This window comes from Zophobas morio, unplaced genomic scaffold (genome assembly GCF_036711695.1).
Source record: "Zophobas morio isolate AGI-343-1 ecotype UQ-CSIRO unplaced genomic scaffold, CSIRO_AGI_Zmor_V1 ptg000024l, whole genome shotgun sequence".
NCBI lineage: Eukaryota > Metazoa > Arthropoda > Insecta > Coleoptera > Tenebrionidae > Zophobas > Zophobas morio.
Genome location: NW_026972129.1, coordinates 17,052,233 through 17,075,474, shown reverse-complemented (window position 1 = coordinate 17,075,474; position 23,242 = coordinate 17,052,233). Strand labels below are relative to the sequence as shown.

Below are 23,242 nucleotides of genomic sequence, written 5' to 3'. Positions count from 1 at the left end.
TAAAAAGCAGTTTTTAAAGACAACAAGTATTGAATCAAAGTTTTATTTTTGATTGGTGATTTTCGGAACACCAAGTGCTATTTTTACTTAAGTTTCTCCGATTGGTTGAAGTGTATAGTGCCTGTAAAAGTTCAGACGTCTTTATGTATGTACTATATCCTTATGTTATCATTTCAATCATATCTGATAAATTATGAATTTAGATAATATTTCTTTTCTTACCAATGTTTTTATGTGATCCAGTTAGTTTAGAAACTTTAAAAGAAATAGGCCATTAACTGACGAAGAACTTCCACAGAAGTGTAGGTAAGCGAAGAAAAATGCCTCGTTGGGAATCGAATCCCACGTCCCCCGCTTGCCGGGCAAGTATCCTGACCACTAGACCACGAGGCCACTTATCTTTCTTCGCTTACTACTACTTATTATTGTGCCGCTACAGAAGTTTGTGAATCCTGTACAAAGCAGGCGTGATTTGGAAGATAACGATGATGATAATGACGGGTGACATCTGCGAATTCTGAATTTTTCAGTCTTCAGAAAAAGACATTGTTTTAGGAAAAAGAGATCTAAATTATTTTGATAGGACATTTCTGGAAAATGTGGATCTTCTAGAAACAACCTGAAACATCTTGTGAATTTCTTGCTACTACTGACAACTTTAAAATATCTATTTCAGCCCGGAAAGACGATAAAATTAGTAATCTAATGTCAACATTTTGTGGGTTATAACCACAAATTACCGTGAGAAGATTTGATAGCAAACCAAAGGAGTACAAGGAAGTTAGTGGTCCACAATTCTATATAATGAGCATACGGACGGGCTAGACTTGTGTAACTATAACAGACATATTATAAATGGTGGACATAAAATCTAGGTAAAGTCTAAAAAACGGTTTTTAAATATTCTATCGCTTAAGTGATGTAATAACAATTTTATGTAGAAGAGTTTGCTTGATGAAGGGTTCGAATTGAAATCTGCCAATGTTTTTAAAGAATTACCATAAAAAGAAGACATCTAAGTTATGGAATTTAAGAAGTTCTCAACAAAAACAAATAAATAAAAATAAAAAGCCTGTTGACGTTCTTCCACTAATTGAATTGATAGAAGGGTCATGAACCAGTGGACACGATAATAAGAAAGGAGAAGATGTTAGCGTTCCACTTGTAAGTTCTGTGTGAAAAATGTCAAGTCAACGTGTATTTTAACAAAAATTTTAAATTATTTGGTGGAAGATTCTTGCATAGGTATTATTTTTATGCTTTTTGGCAATACAAATTAGAGCTAAAAATAACACTATTGTATTCCAAAATTTTCTGGGAAAATGGAGTGAGCCTTTCCTGATTTAATCAATAACATAAATCGTCTCATTCATTAAATGTTTTGAGCCACCTGTTTACGCAATCTAAAAAATATGAATGCAATGATAAATCACAAGTAAAAATTCATCATATTTTGCACATTTTGGGTAGAATTTATTCAGCAAAATTTTGAGACGACGTCATCAAATTTTTGGGGGGAATAAACAGATATATTTTGATTAATAATTTACCGTGCTTTAACACGTCTGCAAGATTTCAAAGTATCCGGTTTTGCAATTCTTGATTTATTCAGTAAAATAAATTGAGTGATTCATTAATTTTTTTGAATCACCCTGTATAAGGAGATCTAAAAAAAATGTAACCTAGAAATTTGTTTAATTTGAATGAGTTGTGTCCTCAAAACAGAAGACTAAAATTATTAATAAACCCACAATGGAACAAAATGTTCGGAATTCTTACATTTTCTAGAAAATAAGGTTCTCAATTCGATCAGTAAAAGATTGGTCGAAGGCCATAAGTATAATACGACAAATACAACTCTTTAAAAAAATTATAAAATTTGATTTTACGATTTTAGTTTTGTGATAACCGCTATAAAGTAAAAACCAAAGGCATAAATAACACCTCGTGTCCTTCAGCATAGAAATAATGTCACCTAGAAATTAGTTTGATTTGAATGAGCTTATCTTTTCAAAACAGGACAAAGATTATTAATTAAACCACAATCGAACAAAATGTTCTGAATATTATAATTCTTATTTTATCATTATTGTATAAAGACCAATAAAAAATTTCTGATGATGTCATCAGAATGGATAATTCTAGTCACAGGGGTCATGAAACGTCGAGAAAATATAAAAGTGACCATTCGTCCGATGGACTCGATTACAAAGTAAAAATGGTCGAAAATTATTTCGACAGGACTTCCTAGCCCGTGTTGAATAGTTCAATAAATTTCGCTTGTTTGCATTAAACAATATTATACAGATAAAACCAATAACGGTGTCAGAGATTAAACGACGCGCTATGTATTTTTTGGCATCCTATGAAACTGTTTTGACGTCTTATAATTTTTTTGCATTTGTTTACGACATCCAACTTTTCTTTAAATGACACCTTATACAGACCGATTCAAAAATTTTAGTGCGTAGTGCTGTATGTACCAGTGGCGGCTCGTGACTGTCTGATGTGGTGAGGCGATGATAGAAGTTTGACAATAATAGTAATATTACTTGGTCTTACTAGTTAGTAATGATAGAAGTCTTGCCTGAATACCGGTCATTCCCGGGTCAGTGGTAGGTCCTAATAATAATAATAATAATAATAATAACACCCATAACACATTGAATCAACAATGTTTTTACAAGTCAAAATTTTGTTGAAAGTAGCACTTTCTTGGAGGGATTCGGGAATAGTTTTTTTGCACTCATGATCTTTTTTGATGGCTTTCGTGCATTCACCAGGGTGCGGGAGTTCGAACTTCCCGCACACGTGCATTTTAACTTCCCGTTGCCATGGTAACCTTAAAATACTCGCGTAGTGTCAACATTGTGATGTGTTGGCGGCGCCATTGTTTATAAATAACTCACAGTTAATTTCTTCAGTTTAAAGGTTTATTCGTTGCAAAAAATATTGTACACAACACGTTCGTGAGCCTGCTTCCCGCATTCACGCAAATGCGGCACTCCCTTCGGTCGTGCCGCAAACAAGCGTTCATGCGGGAAGCAGGCTATCCCGAACTAGTTGTGTAAATTACTATTGTGTTCTTTTCTAAACGTTTTAAGCCCATGAAATTTTTAATGTGTACTTTGAAACTTTCATGTAACTTTGCACTTCGGATGAAATTCTTTAAATCGTTATATCCCCGGATGTTGTGTAAATATTACGGCAGAGCCATTTATATGTTTCGTAGGTACCAAGTTGATTTAAAAGACTTGGAGTACTGACGATTCTGTCGCTTATCAATGGAAGTTAAATGAATTAACGGTTTTGACTGCTCGATATTTAGCAAAATTTACCGACGTTCTAGCTCGGTTCGCCGTGAAAACGGCGTTTCAAGAAGCAACATGACGACATCGTACTCGGGATTCATTTTTCACTCACCTGTACCTATGAAAGAGACAATAACACAAAACACCAACACGTGGGTTTTTATTCACGTTCATGCTAATTACCCATGCACCCCGCAACCCTACCGTTCTGTAAAATAAATGGAAAAATGGTTTAAAGAGTACGCCGAAATTGGCCGAGAAGCACCGAAGATATCGCCTCAGTTCCGAGCGAACGCATGTATAGGAGTATAGGAGCTGAGCCATGGAAATCCGTGTCTGTGATTGGGCTTCGCTGGTTCAAATGAACCGACGTCCTGGCCGCTTCAGTTAAAGAACTCGGGGCATAAATCGCACGGTATTCAACGAAAAATGTCAGCAGGAAGCGTAAAAAATAAAAAATCATGTACATATTTCCCATTTCAACATATTTTTGTAACTAAAAATGCATTGAAAACTCTTTTTTAATTATAAATTAAGTCAATCTGTTCTTAAGATATATGCTGTGAGGCGCCGCTTCACTTGCCTCATCTGACGAGCCGCCACTGGTATGTACGTTGTTAAGGATTGCGTACTGAGTACACAGAAAATAATTTAAAAAATTCTTGGGCAAAAAAATATATTTTGAAGATATAGACGTTCTAGTTTAATTTTTATTTTAGATATTATTAACTATATTTTAATTCACTACTTGGTGTTGGGTGCATGGAATTGATCGACTTTCATTATTCAAAATAATTTTTAAAGCATTGTTACGTTGAACGAGTATTATAATCGGCGTGGGTTAAACTCAACTATACAGCGATTATGTACAGAATAATTCCGACTCGACTGGAATGTATTTGACTTCTCGAACACCCGTCGCGACATCCGCTTCCAGGCTCTTCTCCGGCCGCCGTCACCGACAATGAATCTTATAATCTTGAACTAGAACGCATAGGCGTCGTACCGGGATGGCGTATAGGTTCATTTCGTAACAGTATCAGCTCTTTATTTTTTTTTTCAATTTATAACACTATAAAAAACACAAAAATTCTTCAGAATTTATCAATAGTGGCTAATTTTTGACTAATTTATCTATCTAAATCGATATTCTGTTTTTGTAAGTGAAGGTCAAACTGACGTAAGGAATTTTTTAATGATTTTTCTGGAACTTAGACTTGTCAACTTAATAATGTATCACTGAGTTGGTGTGTAATTTTTTAATCACCCGGTAAATAAGATATCAGTGATATCACATATAAAAGTTGACGGCAATCGGTCCGATAGACAGACGAAACGGAGGAACTATTATTTCGTACGCTAGAGATTAAAAAACCACCAGAAAATATGAAAGTAGCCATTCGTTGAATGGACCCTATCACAATACTTTCTTAGCTGATGTCCGGGAATTAAAAAACTGCGGTGAAGATAGTTTCGGATTTGGATTTAGTTTGACTTTTTGAAACCTTTTCGATGTTTATGAATCGAACGAAGTGAATTATGTTTTTCATTACGATGTGTTTATTTCCACAATAAAGTGTTTGCTGCTTAACTGGTCTACTAAAAATCTGAATCTCCAACCAACTGCAGCCACATAAAAAAATCAAGATGGGTTCATAAACCACCAGTGTAGGAGAATGTTATTTTATAAAATTTAAACCACATTTACTATGCAACATTTTGAGCGACGTCATTGTATTGTTGAAAGGGGATGATTAGACACATTTTGGTTAGCATTTTACCATCTACACGATATTCCGAAAGTACTTATAAAATTTGACAACGATCGTTGTACTAGTTTCGGAGATTATCTGTTTACTAAAAATTGACACAGACAGACAAACGGAGACGATGACCTATGTTTTCGTAATCTAGGGGTTATGAAACGTTATTTTAATATTTCTTTACCTTGCACTCGGGAAGTAAAAAAATCACAAGAAACAACGCTAGCTACAATTCCAACTATCTCTTACAGGTGTTATATTACTGCAGACTTGGTTCATCCTTCTGTGAAAGTAGAGTCGAATAACTTCAAAAACTTAGATTGTTATCTGTCTTAGCGATTTTAGTGTTATTTGCTTCTTTTCCTCTCTCATTTTGACTCAAAATTACATACATACAATACATCTTGTTAATATTTACATATCAGTTTTAATATCAGTTAGTAACGATACTGAAGATCGCCGAAAGCAGTGCCCTTTGTATATTTCGATGTTTGACAAATAAAATAAATTACTAATTTTACGGGAATATTTATGCCAACAGGTTAGATACAAAATTTACCCTGTCGATATCCCAGAGAAAGGGTTGACGGTGAGCATGCCTAAGGTGAAGTCAAAAAGAATCTTAAGCAAGTTGACATAACTAATATTATTTTCTTCTGTGACAGTAAACACTCTTGCGTGTTTACTTATTGTTATTGGTTCACTTATCTTAATTAAATACCTCATGTCTTCGGTAAGCGGTCGGAATTCCGATAACTAAATAACCTAACCGATCAACATTATATTTTCGCTTTTTTCTCACACAAAATGGCATTAGCTTGTTTTAAAAGTTTTTGATATTGTAAGCCTATAACCTTCGGATTTCATTTTAAAAGATTTTATGTTGGTCGTGGCGGTGCGAGCCTGACAAGAGCCCCACCATTCCGACATTTTTGACATAAATTATTATTACCTTACCTTTAATACAAATGGTTTTATACTTATTCTATGTTTTTATTCCGATCTGAATATCATCAATTTTATTGTGCTTAACTTTCTAGGTTACTTGGCCTTCTTTTATATTTGCATCTATTGGTATCAATAAAAAACTTATGTGAAAAACATATGCCTTTTGTCGAACTGCCAAATTTTAAAGAATCACATGATAATCACTTTTTGCATATTTATTATTCTTAGTAAGCGCAGTTCATGTTGGTGTGATTTGAGAAAAGCGGACCACATATGTAAAAAAAATAACAATTTTTTTGTCACGTTGGCAACATATTTAAAATTTTATGATAGCATTGTTAAATTGAAATTTTGACAGTTGTGAACTGACATGGTAACATTGTTGCCAATAATTGAGTATTGCCAATACAAAAATTTACTTCAGTGATTAATAGTCACCTGGTATTTTGTCAATGTATACAGACAAGGGGAATTGGAATCAGCATTCATAAAAGTAAAATAATAATCGATAAATAAAAATTTTATTTCATTATTAATTACATGATCATTATTGACTTATAAAATAAACACTGGTAGAGTGGTACCAATTCAGTTAGCCACTATGTCAAAACGTTGCTAATTTAACAATAATAATCGAGACGATTTAATATTACCGCTTCCATTATATAAAAATAATACACTTCATTTAGGTACACACTATAAGGCACCTAGAAGCCACAACAGTGCAGTCTAGCATCGTCTAAACGTATATTTGATTAGGCTGGATTGAATTCCTAGGCAGCAACATATGAAAGCGAATAAAATATAGCCATCAGTTCTTTATTGTACCAAAATCTCATAATCCTGGAATCCCAATTCGTTGCCGCCGTATGCAATATAAACCACCCCGTGGGAAGGCTGGACCTTTCCGACCGTAAGAGCCCCATCATGGACCACCCTACCAACGTACAAAGCTTCTCCGTCTTCGCTCTGACCAGCAGTAATCGCGTTCGGCGGAATGTTCCCTCCACTGCAAGCAATCCAGTTTCCGGGGAAGTCGCATAACACCTCGTACTCAGGGACGGGATTTTCTTGCCCACCCCATGGGACGTAACACGTTCCATGGCTAGGCACCAACTTTCCGGGAATCAAAGCACCGTTGAAGTTGGCTCTGACCACGTAAACCGCCTCTCCATTGTCTTCGCCTCCAGCGAAGGCCCTGGGAGGAACTTCTCCGTTTCTGGCCGGCACCCAGCACTGGCCGGCGAAGTTGCTGCGGGCTCCAATCAGAGGCGCCGCCTGGGGGTGGGGGACTCCACCGCCTCTGGCCTCCTCGATGATCCAGGACCCGTTGGCACCCCAGCCCGTGCACACCCCAATATACTCGATAGGCACTTGTTCGAAGTCGGTCCACTCCAGGAAGGGGGTGGCGTTACCTTCGTGACCGACGCTGATGTTGCCGTTCTCCCAGCGGATCCAGAAACCGCGGAACTCGTCGCCGTTGAGGTATCCGGGGGTGTTGGCTTCGGCGACCTCGGGTTTGGTACGGTTCTTGCGGATTACGGATTTCGAGTTGCCCCAGCCGCCGATGAATATTTCGTACATAGGGGTGGCTTCGGAGGCCGAAGGGCTGAGGGCGACGTGGGCATCGTTAGGCGCACGCACTCGGAATTGGAGCAGGCCAGAAGCGTTAGGGAAGAAGGTGTATTCGAGTCGGTCTTCGGTTTGCAATTCTGGAACAAGAAGAAGTTGTATTTTTGTAAAAAGCTGGTTTAAATTCAGTTTAAGCGCGAAAGAAATTTCTAATTAGCACCCTCAGGAGTCGTCATGCGAAGTAAACACCTTTTTAAACTAAACGGTTTGTACGGACCCGTCTGGGCTATTGCATGTTTTCTTATGGAGGACTTTGCATTTGAAGAGGACGTTCACAAAAAAACTAATATTACCGTTTTGTTTAATTAATTACTTACTGTATAAACGTCACAGAATTTTATTGAACAGAAATTTAATGACTCAATCTACGTCCTAATTTATCAGTGAGAGACTATTACTGCACCTTTATGTATGTTAATAGATTTAGAGACGATTTTAGGATCACTATTAATTACGGAATGGCATTTAACACGCAACCATCAATTCACGCTATTGTTTTGGGCACCGACAAAATGTTAGGTTCATGTCAGTTGGGAAAGATAAAATCAACAATTTATACTAAATTATTGATTAATTTCGTAAATTATAAAATATTGGAATTAAATTTTAAAACCGTCTGCTTCGACAGAACTTCCCTCGCTCCTGAAGTATAGTCCGACAAATTTCGCTTCTTATAAAAATTGTAAAATTTGATTTTGTGATTTTCGTTTTGTGATAACTTCTATAAAGTGAAAAAACGAGTGACATTATTGACAAATTTCAAGGAAGCGCAGTCCGCACACGTGTGGATAATATGAAATATATTTAAAGCAGATAACTAACAGGAAAAGTGTAGATACTCTCAATTTCTCAGTATATGCTTAACTTTAACCGTTTGTGTTTATATTTCGAAAGAATTCGACTATTATTGAGGTTACATCAAATGTTAAAAGAAAATGAAATTATTAATTGATTTTGTTTCTTCAGTACAGAGGAGAAGAGTGCTTAATTAATTATTAATCACACCGAAAAATGTGTGTATATCTAGGGTAAAAACTCAACACGGATTCATAAAAAATTGGTCGAAAGTTATTTTGACAGTAATTCCCTCGCTCCTGAAGTACAGTCCAACAAATACTGCTTTTCTGAAAAATTATAAAATTTGATTTTGCGGAATTTTATTTTTTAGTGAAAACCTCTATGGAGTAAAAACAATCAATATAGAAGGTACTAGTCACAGGGTAATAGAAAAAAGAAGATTTCATCTTTAAAAAAGGATAGTTGGGGCCCCCGAGAAGGTTTTACGTTTTTAAAAAACACAATTGGGACCCCCGAGAAGGTTTTACATTTTTAAAACACGACAGTTGGGACCCCCGAGAAGGTTTCACATTTTTAAAATGGGACAGTTGGGACCCCCGAGAAGGTTTCACATTCTTAAAAAAAAAAACCATTTGCGCTCCCGAGAAGGTTTTACATTTTTAAAAAAGACAGTTGGGACCCCCGAGAAGGTTTCACATTCTTAAAAAAATACATTTGGGGCCCCTGAGAAGGTTTTACATTTTTAAAAAGCACAGTTAAGACGCCCGAGAAGATTTCACCTTAAAAAAATACATTTGGGGCCTACGAGAAGGTTTCACATTTTTAAAAAAACATTTGGCGCCCCTGAGAAGGTTTTACATTTTTAAAAAAGACTGTTGGGACCCCTGAGAAGGTTTCACATTCTTAAAAAAATTCATTTGGAGCCCTCGACAAGGTTTTACATTTTTAAAAAACACAACTGGGACCCCCGAGAAGGTTTTACATTTTTAAAACAGGACAGTTGGGACCCCCGAGAAGATTTCACATTCTTAAAAAAACATTTGGCGCCCTCGAGAAGGTTTTACATTTTTAAAAAGACAGTTGGGGCGCCCGAGAAGGTTTCACCTTAAAAAAATACATTTGGGGCCCCCGAGAAGGTTTTACATTTTTAAAACAAGATAGTTGGGACCCCTGAGAAGATTTCATGGTCTTAAAAAAAACATTTGGCGCCCCTGAGAAGGTTTTACATTTTTAAAAAAGACTGTTGGGACCCCTGAGAAGGTTTCACATTCTTAAAAAAATTCATTTGGAGCCCTCGACAAGGTTTTACATTTTTAAAAAACACAACTGGGACCCCCGAGAAGGTTTTACATTTTTAAAACAGGACAGTTGGGACCACCGAGAAGATTTCACATTCTTAAAAAAACATTTGGCGCCCTCGAGAAGGTTTTACATTTTTAAAAAGACAGTTGGGGCGCCCGAGAAGATTTCACCTTAAAAAAATACATTTGGGGCCCCCGAGAAGGTTTTACATTTTTAAAACAAGATAGTTGGGACTCCCGAGAAGGTTTCACATTCTTCAAAAAATACATTTGGGGCCCCCGAGAAGGTTTTACATTTTTAAAAAACACAATTGGGACCCCCGAGAAGGTTTTACATTTTTAAAAAAACATTTGGCGTCCTCGAGAAGGTTTTATATTTTTAAAAAGACAGTTGGGACCCCCGAGAAGGTTTCACATTCTTAAAAAAATACATTTGGAGCCCCCGAGAAGGTTTTACATTTTTTAAAAACACAGTTGAGACCCCCGAGAAAATTTCACATTGTAAAAAGAACATTTGGCGCCCCCGAGGAGGTTTTACATATTTAAGAAAGACAATTGGGACCCCCGAGAAGGTTTCACATGCTTAAAAAAAGATATTTGGGGCCACCGAGAAGGTTTTACATTTTTAAAAGAGACAGTTGGGTCCCCCGAGAAGGTTTCACATTCTTAAAAAAAGATATTTGGGGCCAGAGAAGGTTTTACATTTTAAAATAAAAAGGAGCGTATTTTCATTTTTTCATCAATAAAAAAATTGTTATGACGTTATAAACATAGATAATGCGAGAGAAAAAAAAAAAAGAAAAGCCCAGGTTGGAATCGAACAAGCGACGTCCGGTCCGTATTCCTGAATCGATCCAGCAGTTTCGGAGATTACGTGTTTAATGAAAATGGATACAGACACTTGATAGACAGACAGATAGACGAAAACGGGAGACTACTTTTTTCGTACTCTAGGGATCATGAAACGTCGAGAATTTATAAAAGTGGTCATTCGTCCGATGGACTCGATTACTATACTTCCTTAGCTTACGCTCGGGAAATAAAAAATATATGTATATACAGGAGAATCTCTTGTTATAAGATTTAAATAATATTCACTAATGTAAATTTTGGAAATCACGTCATCCTATTGTTCGTGGGGATGACTAGCTGAAATTTGGTCAGCGTTTTACCATCTACACATAAAATTTGCCAACAATCGGTCCAGTAGTTTCGGAGATTATATGTGTAAGACAGCCAGACAGGCAGACAAACAGACAGACAGACGGAATCAGAGGACCTATTTTTTCGTACTCAAGGGGTCATGTCATGAAATGTCGAGAAATGTCCAATGGACTCGATAACAATATAGTTCCTTAGCTTACGCTTAGCTTACGCTTAGCTTACGTCCGTGATGTTTTTCTTATATTTTTTCTGTATGAAGCTTAGATTTTTAGATTAAGAGTGTTATGATGTTATGATGCTTGCGTGACACCATATTTTAACCGCTACTTTAATTGATTGCGTAACGCCCTTTATCTGACCCATGTTATTAATATGAAAAACCAGATTACATTTTTTCCAGTGAATCGAGGCAAGGAAATAATAATTTAACAGAAAAAAGGTAAACAGACTTGGTCTTACATAATATCTGTAAAGATTTATCAATATATCAAAGCGACACGTTTCGGTTTTTTGTATACCAAGTAGATCTTCAGGCTGCACGAAACATTTCAGAATAAATTTAGACAAATTAAAGTCATCGTGTCCTTAGTTTTGGTAATTTAGTCAGTTAAATATGCACCTTTAAACTAGGTCAAGTGGTTAGGTATAGTACTTTCAAAGGTTATGCTTAAAATTTAAAATTACATTTACTTGTTTTTAAAAATTAAGAATTTTCGTATGAGAACACTAGTGAATACGGTGACAAAGAATGGTTTTTATGAATGTAATCGCTTGTGAAAATAAAAGAATCAAGCATTGCTAAAATTTATTCGGGGTATTTAAAAGGTACTCATGGGAGAATTGGAAGTCACGCGATTTACGTCACGAATTTGGTTGTTGGTTTTGCTAGAACTTTGTACTATTATGATCATAAACAATGTATCTGTGTACTGTGTATGTTTATTGTCAATTGTTCGATTATTTTTTTTAGTCATCCTGTATAAGCAATTACAATAACAAACCGGACAGAGTCATAACATTTTGCACATTTTAAAAAGGATTTATTCAGCAACATTTTGATTTTGAGATGACGTCATCAGGTTTTGGTGGGGAATAAAAAGATACATTTACTACGACATGTTTTCTAAAAATATGGATATCTAAGGTAAAAAATCCGTACTTAAAAAAGAATAACAATTCACGTTCAAAGCGGCACAGTCCTCCGCATATCGCATTCCATTTATTTATTAGCGAAACAGATTCTTTTTAATCATTAATTTCCGTGGAGCCGAGTACCCACGCAGAGCCTCTTCGCATATCTCCAGATAGGTACCGAATTATAAATTTCCGTGGACCCACATGTTCTGATAAAATCGCATAAAAAGCATGCCTTTTAGACAATTATGTCCATGTAAATATCTGTTCCACCTTTATCACGAACACACTCACGACTTTTTATAGCCGCTTTATAAATTTGCTCTGCTAACCCAAATGCTTTCGTGTACTGTTAAATTTACGACAGGTACGTAAAGCAAAGAAAATTTTTATTGCATCGAAAGTATGTCAACGCTAATACCTGTTCGAATTCTTCCGTTTTCTAGGAACGTTATCCTTGCCTGCAACACCTACTAAAAGTGTTTCACATGTAATTTTCCTCTTCGACTCCATTATGTCTGGCGCCGTAAAGGGAAGGTCATCATTGATTTTTAATCTTTGCATTATTATTACATCATCGCCGGATTTAGTGTTTGTAACATGATTGCAAACACGTCATGCTAATAAATTCTGTTGAGACACATCGCCCATTATGAAGATGCACCTTGTCGGCCTGATTTAGACACACAATTTAATAATCTGGTTTGTTTAATTTGTGATTTCAGGAAGATCAAACTGCGAGCAATGGACTCACCTACGACCTGTGCGTTTGCACTTTTTCAGAGCATCTCATGCGAGCCAAATTACAAAATTGTGCGGAAATCCATCATTACTCAGAGCAATCTGTAACGCTTCGAGTATTTTGCGTACAAATTTAAGTCAAGTTACAGGCACCGGCAGCAACGATAAGCAAAAAACGTATTTCAAGAAACCAGAACGTGCGTGACAATGCTTGAACCTATTTTGCTACTTCTTAAAAAATTCGTGCTTAGACACTGTCTATAAAGCGAATATCTATCTTATGAAATAAGACGACGAACTCGGTTCTATTATTAACCACGAGACGGATTTTTCAGATTCTTCTGCTTATTTATAAACTAATAGGGTGAATTGCATGTGCTGCACGCACACTTGTCACTCAATCTTAACAATTATTTAATGGGAGTTTGAAATACAAGATTGCAGGAAAGTAGATTCCACTCATTGAATTGTTAAATGTGATAAAAGCGGCTAAATTGAAATAAATCAAATCAGCCTTGTGGATCTAAATTGGTGTTGCAGGATTTCGTCATCTCAACTAAAGGTAGTTAACATAGCAAGAGTGTTAACAATTGTTTAATTTTTTAGATGTGCTGTTGTATTTATGAATATACATAGTGAACTTCAAAGATAAAAGTGTTAAAACTATCGTCAGGCATTTGAGATATGTCAGACTTGTCGTTTCCCTAGTTATGACTCATGCTAAATAGTTGGTTCACCTTTTCGCATCACTTGTCAACAATGGAAAGTTGAACTAAAGTAAACTATAGAGTGAATTTTTTGATTTTTTTTTTACAAAACATCCTTTCTTTGATTCAATGGTACCACAAATTTCAATCAGTATACTTCAGTTCAGTCTTAGTAAAAGGAAAACTATTGTTATTTTTGTGAAACTAAATTATGCAAAGACTAGTAACATTTTCGTAAATATTTAACAAAAAGGTAAATAAATGTTTTAAAAATAAGCCCCTAAAACGAAACCTTGGAATGTCAACAGTGTCAATATTTGTGTGTATAGAATGCAGTGAAAATTTTCCAAAACCTGCATATTGGATTTGATTTCACGTTAGCGAAGTTTAGAATATGTACACAATTTATAAAGAGCGCAAACAACATTATCAGACAAATTAAAAATGATAGCAGTAATTTTTGGATTCTTAATAAAACTCAAATATCATGGTTTTAAGTGTCAAAATAGAATAACCGATTTGATGGAAATTTGAACGTTCGCTACACAAGTGACACTAGGTGTTAAGTTAAATTGTTACCACTTTGAGCTGTGACTAAACCCACGTCCCTGATGAATATAACTTAAAACATACAAATCTCCTGAAAATTTTGACTCAAATGATGTTTATTTGTTACTATAAGATTCACGTGATTGTCCAAATTTTGACTGAGTTTTTGTTACATAATAATTATTTTCGACTTTTGATAAGTAATCCGGGCTTTTGACATTTGACCTGACGAGAGAATCTTGCTGAAACTACAGTCAATGCCTCCCTAAATCACGTTTATTTTTTGATAAACGTTGTGACATCTTATCATTTAATAAATGTTATTATTTTCAGTATTTTTTGATTTTGCGATTTTACACAACATATTGTCGCAGCAGGTGTAGACTTTATTTCTGATAACTTTCTGATAATTTTTGAGTACATTGATACAATCTCGTCAACATGTTTACTAAAAATTATCATCACTTATCTTAGCGTAACTTGTAGTAAACACAGAAACTATTATCTTGATTAATTTGAAATTTTATCAGACATTTGGTAAAACACTACTAAAATTTATCTAATCATCGACTTCAGTTCCTTATGTCATTTCAAAATTTTAATAAGGTAAGTAAACTGATTTAGCATGCTCTCTTATCTGTGATTAAATTAAATATTCAATGTAATTTTAGCTCTACTTATCCGCATAACCAATGTTATTGAAATAAAAATAAAACTACAAAGAAATTTAATTAAGTAACTTTAGTTACTAATAAGTCTCCCCAAAGAATTGATGACGTCATGAGATATTCTTAATATTCTTCTTGTCAAATTTCTCTAAAGTTCTGAGAACACAGCTACGTCACAATTCATGAGACATCGTACAAATCACGATTAATTTATTCATCCATTTCAAAAAACTGATGATGTCATCTACAAAAAATTCTTAAATTAATTATATTTTTGTTCTGTTTTTATTAACTAAATTGGCATCTTGTTTTCTTTGTCTAATGGTGTGATGACATAGTATGACTCAATAACCTACTGTATTCACGTTCTAAACCTGACGTCACTGTAAGCTGATGTCATAAAGTAGCACAATGTATGCATTTGGCAACTAGTCCATAAATGAGAACTATGTCGATGTCATAGTCAAAAAAAATTATACTGTCATACTTTGAACCTGTTTCGTTAACTCGTTACAACAACGGCACTATTTTCTTGTACTCGCATATGTATATTATGACGTCATGTTATTGTAACGTAAATTGTAAAATTAGTACTACATTGTAGAGTTGTAGTTGACTGAGTATAACACTTGATTAGCCGTACAGTATAACAGGTTATTAGAAATGACTAAACACTCCTTGAAACAGCAGGTGATGATTAAGTTTACTGTCAACATGAAATATTGAGTTTGAGTGTAAGGTTTTCTTGACAATATTTTTTAACATGATTGAAATTTAGGTTACATCTGCTGTTTTGTAAACAGTAGTACGCTTCTACAGTAGGATCAGTAAACTTAAACAGGTAAATTTATAAAAACACATTAGTTTTATATTATTTGCTCAACACGATCAATTTGAAGTATTTGATCTTTGTTTTTTAAATATTGACTTTAAAGTGAAGTGCAAATTCGCAGTTTTCATTCGCCTTATATTTGAATTAATTAAGTGTAATCTATTACTTGTAAAACAATAAATCTTTTCCAGTTTTTTGCTTTTTGGAAATACATGATTGATTTTCGAGTATTATAATAATAAGGATTTTTATTAAGCAGGGTGGGAACAGTTACATAGTTCAGTTCATATTTACTGATGACTACCAATTTTTAAGCAAGAATTTAATACCTTTATCGTGATGCATAATGCGCAATAAGATTTAACTTTGTGTCAAGTTGACCGTCAACATGACTAATAACGTTAACAACAATAACACGTAAATTTTCATCGGATACGTAATATTTTTGAAATGAAACTGTTAAGGTGATTACTACCAATTAGCGTTAAGTCGAACAATACGAATACCACTCGGACATATTTGCTTTCATATAACGCAGCTCGTTTTTATTACCATATGCAGTTATTGCATAAAATTCTATATGACATAGATTATTGATCACAACCCACTTCTTTATTCAGAAATGATTTATGGTCGTTAAAAATAAAAACTATAGCAAACTTATTTATGAATTCGTGCTTCGGAATGACTAATCGCTATTACACTGCAGTGAAAGTTGGGTCACTAGTACAGCACATGAGAAGAGGGTCTACGATAGAATTACGGACTATATTTAAACGTGGACCAAAGAGGCGCAAGTCGAACACTTGAACAACTTGCGCTATGGCTCTATCCCAAGATTTATTTTTTTATAATAATGTTGTTGCCAAGTTAAATAAGTAGGCATGAAGAAAAATTCTAATACAATCAGTCCCCGGCATTAAATAACGATGACAACAATGCTAAAAATAGTTGGTATGTAGCTGTAATGGTCAAGTGAACTCTGAGGTCGCGCTACCATGGGCGTGTCGGCATTCAAATCACAAAATCAAAAAGGAGCGAAAACATGCGATAGACCCATTTATAATTTGACATGGGTTCGATTTCTCGCCTCTAAAGGAGCTGGTTATTACGTGCAGTAATGACACCGTGGAAAGCAGGCTTCAAAGTAACGAAAACATAATCTAGCAAAAACATGAATCGTAATGATAACACTTTTTTCAAAAAAAAAAAAAAAAAGATCGAATTTAAAAAAAAGTGGGAGGAATTTTTTGGTTTGGATCCAAATGAAAAGTTCACCGGTTGCAAGAAAACGCCGGTTTGTGAATAGTGACTATGTGGCGATTTTCATTTTCGCGATTGGTTTCCGGTCCAACCGGAACTTTTCAAAATGGATGCAAAAATGGCCGCGGAGTTTTCAGGCACTTACCGATAGGCATGTTGCAAAATATTTATGAAATTCCACCTGAACACCACACTGATCAACAATTCAAACTGACTACGTCAACGTTGTAGAAGACGTTCTATAAATGTTCCACGTTTGCGCGTTCAATTCAGCGTTTTCGGCGGTCAACAGAGGGAGGTGAGAGGCGGCTATCTTGTCATTTCTAAATACATCCGACCGATTTCTTTGGAATTGCCTCGCAGATATGAGTCATGTGGACTTTAATCTGGACCCGGCATTCTCTAGGTGTTATCACCTTTGTTAATTTCAGGTGTATGGAGGCGGGAAACTGTATGTGTGGTGACCTATATGTGAGCTGTATTGCGGAAAGGGCGATCTTTAAGAGATGAGAGTGCGGAAAAAAGGAAGAAAAATCGGTAATCGATTTAAAAGTTGAGAGAAAACAAACGTGGCCTTAGGTTCTTTTTTTATAGCGTATTATGGGCGATTGCGATTCTAGAATGTTTAGACACGTGATGTCGAAGGTTAATGATTCATTGTAGATCATTCATAAATTAAAGCGGAGGAGAGGAGTATCCGCGACATTAATGATGATAGTTCTAATTATAAATAATACAGCGATATAAAAATTCCGTCAAAAAATATTTATGTTATGTGTGTAATGTGTCAACTTCGGTTTAGATAAGGATAAGACTCATTCAAGATTTCTGGAAACTAGCTATATTTATATTATTCAATAATAAGAGGCCGAGAAATAGTGTCATAGTATTGAAAACTGCAACATCAGTGAGTTATAATGTTACTAAATAAAGTCCAACAAGTCACATATAATAAGTTATGGTTACTAAAATTAGTTCGAATAAAGCAAAAACAAGCTGTTTTTTGTGTTTTCTAGCGTTTCCAGCATCCAACGGAAAAAAAAACACCAATGAAACAATAAAATTTTATCTAGTTAAGTAGTAAAGTTAAAAAATTGGTTTAGAAAGAGGAACAGTGACGTCGAATGCGATTCATTTTGTTTTACGTACCAATTTTTAACAGATGTTTACAGTACAGACCCAAATTAAGAAATGAGGTCAAGAGACCTTTTTAGAAATTACCTGCATTGTTTTACAAAAATCTCTAAAACTACCAACCTATAGGGGTGGCATTACACGTAATAACATGCATGTTTACGTACTTCATTGAATTTTTTATTTTTAAAATGCGTTTTCGCAGCGTTGTTTTTATTCTCAGCGCGAAATTTGATTTTTCAAATCAGGACACCGCAATGTCAAAGTTAGAATATATCTACATACATTGCTGTTAATAAATTAATTATGTTGCACAGAAAATGTATAAAAGTGCATACTACATGTTTAAAACAAATTACACTTTTAAAAGCAAAAAAATAAGTCAAAAATTGACAATTAATTTTTGTTATTGTAAATATTTATTTTTGTTAACTAAAAGCACAGTTAAACTTTTTCTTTATTCATAGATCAAATTTATCGGGTTATGGTCAAGCGGCGATTAGAGGTTACGTTATTTGCTACACAGCAACACCAGTGGAATTGTTTATAACCCAGTAACAATCGCAAATCTACGTTCTTGAAATCGGGACGTTAATTGGCAATCAAGGCACATGGTTTATTCAGTGTAAGTAGAAAAAATTATACGCGTATGACACATTAGTGAATTCACAAGAAAATAAATTATTTAATACGTTAAATCTATTTTACAATGCCATTAAAACAGATTACGTAAGACTACTTTCATGTTTTCTGAACATTTCGTGACCTATAGTATAGAATACAGAATAATAACAATTGTTTTCAAATTTTAAATGTAAATACGTTAGGAAGTTCCGATAACTAAAATTAGCTTTAATTGGGAAAAGGTGTGTTCGGAATAGTGATTTGTTCGGATCAGCGAATTTCCCAAAAAGCTGAAAGGGAATTGAATAACAACTTCATTCACTGCTGAAAACAAATTTCAAGAAATAAACTTTAATTTTATTAAACAGAAATAAAGCAATGGATAATAATAGATACATTCGAAAAAAATTTTACTCCGTGACCATAACAATGCTATATTTTTGGAATCAACACGTCAGTATCTGTATCTCTGAACTTAATCAGAATTTTTAGATGACTTTTTCAAAAATGAAATTTCCCATTTTGTATTCGTATTACCTCCCTTATGCAAATTTCGACCTATACTCGACGATTTTCGAAATTGAACTAAATATTTTCATGTAGATTTTGGGCCGCGGAAGTCACTTCTGGCTTCATTTCTTCGATAACTTAAACCGTTTTTCCAGAATCGTCCACTGAAATATCGCAATTTTTAAAAATTAAAAAAAAATTGAATTTCACACCGAATTTTCCGAAAATATTGATCCGTTACCATAAACATGCTATATTTTTGGAATCAGCACGTCGGGATATATGTATATATAGTGAACCAAGAGCTATAAGGTTATATGGCCATCATAAAAGTAGTTGACCGCAAATAAATACCCCCTTTGTGTGGTTCGCACTAAGCTTACCGGTTGGCAATAAATCATCTTCTAAACATTTCTTGCTCATATTTAACAGGGCCGGCTTTCAAAGCGAGTGGTTATTTCGGAACCCTCAGCGGCTGCAGGTAGTAAAGAAATAGTGGAGTGGTGGATTTTCATATTTAGTGAAACCCGCCCCTGAACGAAACCACAAGAGCCGGTCGAGCTGCAGTGGACACGTTATTTACGACCCTAAAACCTTTTCTATTGTAAACAACTTAACTTCGACACAATGGGATGATTTTATGATGGCCATATAACCTTATAACTCTTGGTTCACTATACATCTCAGAATTTTTTCAGAATTTCTAGACAACTTTTTCAAAAATGAAATTTTACACTATGGCAGTACTTGCCAAATAACCTACCCTCTAAGAAAATAAAAGGCGGGTGGGCCAGGCTAGTATTTGCCAAAATAAGACTCATTTTGACAAATGACATACTAAGAAAAGGTACTAGCCCCGCCCACCCACCCTTTAGTTTCTTAGAAGGGTAGGTCATCTGCCAAAATCAATCTTACCTTGGCAAGTATGAGGCTGATTTTTGCAAATGACATATTCTCTAAGAAAATAAGGGTGGGTGGGCGGGGCCAGTACTTGTCAAGATAAGACAGATGTTGGCAGATGATCCACTCTTATAAGAAAGTAAAGGGTGGGTGGGCGGGGCTAGTACTTGTCAAGATGGGACTAATTTTGGCAAATGACATACTCTCTAAGAAAATAAGGGAGGGTGGGCGGGGGGCTAGTAGGTAAGACTGATTTTGGCAGATGACTTATTTTTCTAAGAAAATAAAGGCTGGGTGGGTGGGGTTAGCAAAAATTAAAAATAAAAAAAATTACAAGTTGAAAAATCGGATAAATGAGAAATCGGAAAATTGAACAACTGTATAATCGGAAAATCAACAACTGAAATATCGAAACATTGAAAAAAAAACAATTCTTATAAAATCGATTTCAAAATTCCAGTTTTCATTTTTTTTTAGTTTTCAGATTTTTCAACTTTTGAATATTTCATTTGATAATTTGTTTGACAATTTTGCAGTTTTTAATTCCAATTTTTTGATTTTTCAAGTTTTAACTTTACAATTTTTGAATATTTTGATTTTTAATTTTTCAAGTTCTAAAATTAAAATTTTTCCTTTTCACGATTTGTCATTTTTGGATTTTTTAACTAAAAGTTATTCTCTACTCACTACGGTAAGACTGATTTTGGCAAATGATCTACTCTCTTAAGAAAACAAAGGGCGTGTGGGTTTAGCTAGTATTTGCCAAAATAAGTCTCATTTTGGCCAATGGCCTACTCTTCTAAGAAAATAAAGAATTGGCCATCTGCCAAAATCAGTCTTAGTCTTCCCAAGTAAGAGGCTGATTTTTGCAAATGACATATCCTCTAAGAAAACAAGGGTGGGTGGGCGGGGCTAGTATTTGTAAAATAAGACTGATTTTGGCAAATGACCCACTCTTTAAAAAAAATAAATGGTAGGTGGGCGGGGCTAGTACCTTTTCTTAGAAGAGTAGGTCATTTGCCAAAATGAGTCTTATTTTGGCAAATTCTAGCCTAGCCCACCCGCCTTTTGTTTTCTTAGAGGCTAGGTTATTTGACAAGTACTAGCAAATTTAGATCCATTTTCGAAATTTAACTAATTACTTTTTCTTTAACCTTTTTTCCAAAATTAGATAATTAATTCAGTGCATTGAAATATCACAATTTTTAAAAATTTCAAAAAATTACCTATAGAAAGAAGATCTTGCGTCATTTTTGCAAGTAGGTGCATGTTTTCAAGTTCGGATTGCAGAGTTTTTGTTCGGATTAAAGAGATATCGACTTATTATACTGTACTAATAAATATATATTATTTAAATTTTTAAAATAACAATAATTTTTTTATAGTTACATGTTTTAAAGTGTAGATGCAACTGAATAGCTTTATAAGTTCGTCTGATCTGTTCACGGTTTATTTATTTTCTAAAATCTAAGATATCGCGTTGAAAGTCAATATCTATATTTTATCAATACCTATAAATAATATTATTGCGATTTTTTTAAATTCGCATAACGACCACGATAAAGTGAATTTATTCATAACGTGAGCGGTGGGAATAAATGGGGAAGTTGGTTATTTATTACTTACTTTCCGGAATATGCAAACCATTTAAACTTTTGCCATTGAGAAAATATATTTCATGTGTATATATAGATTTTATTGACTTATACGATAAAAAAACGGACAGTGCCTACACGTGTTGTGGTACATGAATTTATTTTTGTAGAAAACGAAAAATCGTACGATTTTAGAATGTTTAACTCATGTAATTTACTTATTTCAGTGAGATAGCTAGGAAAAAAAATCTAATTATTTGACTAGTTTTATCTTTTGTGGCATTCCGAAGCCCGCAGAATACGAAAATGTACATTTATCTGTTTCCGTTTTTATGTCTGAAGTTTTAAATATACTTCAATGCTCACCCCATACAAGATATTATCTAAAATTAATTCATTAATTTATTCAGTCAGGAAACAGTAACAAATATTTACATTGCACGTGTTAATATTAATATGTTTATTATTTCCGACCAAAAGTTGGTCAAAAATCTATAAAATAATATGTATTCTTTACAAGATCTGATAAAGATATTAAAAAATATATACTTAATACAGTCTAACGATTATCATTCCGTCAAAAATAATTTATGTTTGATTTAAATCAGTAGACGTGCATATATTTTTTGCAGGTTTCATCCAATTAGAAGTATCAAGTAGGGGGTCACGCTTGGGTCATTTTAATCGCTTTTTTGTTATGCAACTAGGGAAGTATTAACTGATATAATCGTTCGACCAGCCACATCCGTTCGACTTTAGTGGGTTCATTAGAATTGTTTTCGGTACAAGTACCTATGCATACATACTACGTGTTGTAGATTTTTCCGGTTATCCCACGCAGTAGTAGAAGCGTTATTTCGAATAGTAGCAAATAAATTAATGCGTACTCGATAATTAAAATAACAATAAATATGTTTGTCAGTGTATACTTAGTATACGCATAATTGTGAGCTTACCATCTGCGTCATACAGTATGACCCACTTTTAATGGACACTGGACTCATTATTTAATGAAAGCTTTAAAATTAAAAAGTTATCAAAACAAGTTCGGAATGAAAACATAAGTATCTCCAAATGCCACATTTCATTAAAATAACTATCTAGATTTTTAATTTACACTTCGGGAATTTCTGGAAAAGTAATCATAAAACTTCTCCAGGAATGTGCACCCATCAGCATAGCAGCGTTGCTTTATGATTACTTTTCCAGAACTGATTTCGTACTTAATTCCAATAATAATAAATCTTCAATGACCGCTAAGCACGGAATAAATATGACAGATTAACGTTTATTGGAACTTTTTACGCTAAAATTAAATATTTGACTAAGTATAACATTAACACACATAGATTATGATGGGATTTGTTCTGGGTGTCAAAATGTCAGTAATTCTCTAAAAGCCTTACTTAATTTAAAATTGATTATCTTGTTCGATAAGTAAGTATATAGTCGTCGGCATTTCGATTAACCACTCCACAGTGTAAGTTTTCAAAATTTCGCTAGTGTAAATGGCTATCCCTACCTTTTTAGAGAGAAAATGGCCGACGTTTAATGACACTTAGTTACCTTTAGTACGTACTTGTAAAGACAAGACTGATTTTGGTAAACGATATACCCAATAAGAAAATAGAGGGTGGGTGGGCGGTCCTTGTATTTGCTAAGATAAGA

At 34.4% G+C, this 23,242-nt stretch overlaps 1 protein-coding gene across 1 annotated transcript; it reads right to left on the bottom strand.

The window, feature by feature from the left end:
• Positions 1-6,529: 6,529 nt before the first annotated feature.
• LOC135135135 (C3 and PZP-like alpha-2-macroglobulin domain-containing protein 8) lies at positions 6,530-17,098 on the bottom strand. Its single transcript, XM_064064132.1, has 2 exons — positions 16,957-17,098; positions 6,530-7,734 (listed from the first exon to the last, which is right to left on the bottom strand). Exons 1-2 carry the CDS (start codon positions 16,964-16,966, stop codon positions 6,842-6,844), a joined length of 903 nt encoding a protein of 300 aa, XP_063920202.1. The 5' UTR covers positions 16,967-17,098; the 3' UTR covers positions 6,530-6,841.
• Positions 17,099-23,242: the final 6,144 nt, after the last annotated feature.